Source organism: Galeopterus variegatus, unplaced genomic scaffold (genome assembly GCF_000696425.1).
Source record: "Galeopterus variegatus unplaced genomic scaffold, G_variegatus-3.0.2 Scaffold2373, whole genome shotgun sequence".
NCBI classification, from domain to species: Eukaryota; Metazoa; Chordata; class Mammalia; order Dermoptera; family Cynocephalidae; genus Galeopterus; species Galeopterus variegatus.
Window position 1 is genome coordinate 179613 of NW_007728484.1, and position 1038 is coordinate 180650.

At 42.9% G+C, this 1038-nt stretch overlaps 1 protein-coding gene across 1 annotated transcript in view; it reads right to left on the reverse strand.

Annotated features, from left to right (window-relative positions):
* LOC103597636 (small subunit processome component 20 homolog) overlaps positions 1–1038 on the reverse strand; it is a 94753-nt gene that overhangs the window by 59532 nt on the left and 34183 nt on the right. Inside the window, 1 exon segment of the mRNA XM_008581502.1 lies at positions 254–439. Within this exon segment, the coding sequence (XP_008579724.1) occupies positions 254–439 (186 nt within the window).

Here is a 1038-nt window from a genome sequence, read left to right on the forward strand (position 1 = left end):
AAGTATCCCCAACTCTAACATTCTGCAGATAAACAAGAAAGAACTAATAAAGTTTAACCAAAAATCTCAGAAGATTAACAGTTTTCTTCAGGCTGTAAAAGAAAGTCCCAGGAAGAAGTAGGACTTACATATATAATTATCTGAGTAGTTAATCTTGCACAAGGCTATTTCACATTTAGGCCTTAAGAGATCTATCTCTTCCTGTTCCTCCTACGGCTGTGGATCTGTGGACTTTCAGCGACGCTGAACTTACTTTGCTGCAGCTCTTCGTGTCTTTTTCTTCTGGGAGGGTTCGTCTTCAGGACCCACCTCCTCCTCCAACCGCTCCTCATCCCCAGCAGCAGGCTCCTCCTCAGGATCCTTGGCTGCCACCCCTTTGCCTTTTCTGCGCAGGTCCTGGGTTGGAGCAACTTGTAGATCTGCTGGGTAATACTCGTTGCTACAGAAGAGAGAGAGTGCTAGGGGACAGATGAAGAGTGCACACCAATCTGAAAGGTCCTGATTCCGTTTATGAGAGAGATGCTCATGGTCCACAGAATCACACACTGAAGAGACATCAGAGCACCTCAGTCAAGCCTCTTGTACGACATTACTCTTTTTTATTCGGCCCCTCTTAGATATGCTATCTGACAAGTCAATCACTAACTGTAGAAGACAGCCCATTCCATTGTTACACTGTTGAAAATATTTGAAATGTCTATTTTAGACAGAGCTGAATAGCCTCCCTGTTTCTGGAACCAAAACTGGGGGGTGGCGGTGTTAGGAGTGGATTATATTAAATGATTAAAGTATAGCATTAGGACCACACTGGTCACTTTCCACCATGTACACTGTACCATTCTACTTTGCCAATGTCCTTTCTAAAATATGGTGACACAACAAAATTCAGTCTTCTGGGTATGATCGGATAAGACAGATGAACTATCAACTCCATAACTTTTGGAGGCAACCACAACATGACACAGATTCAAACTGAACGTCCAGGCAACAAAAATCAGTTAAGTCTTTATGTTTTATCTCCTCTAAACTAAGCTTGTG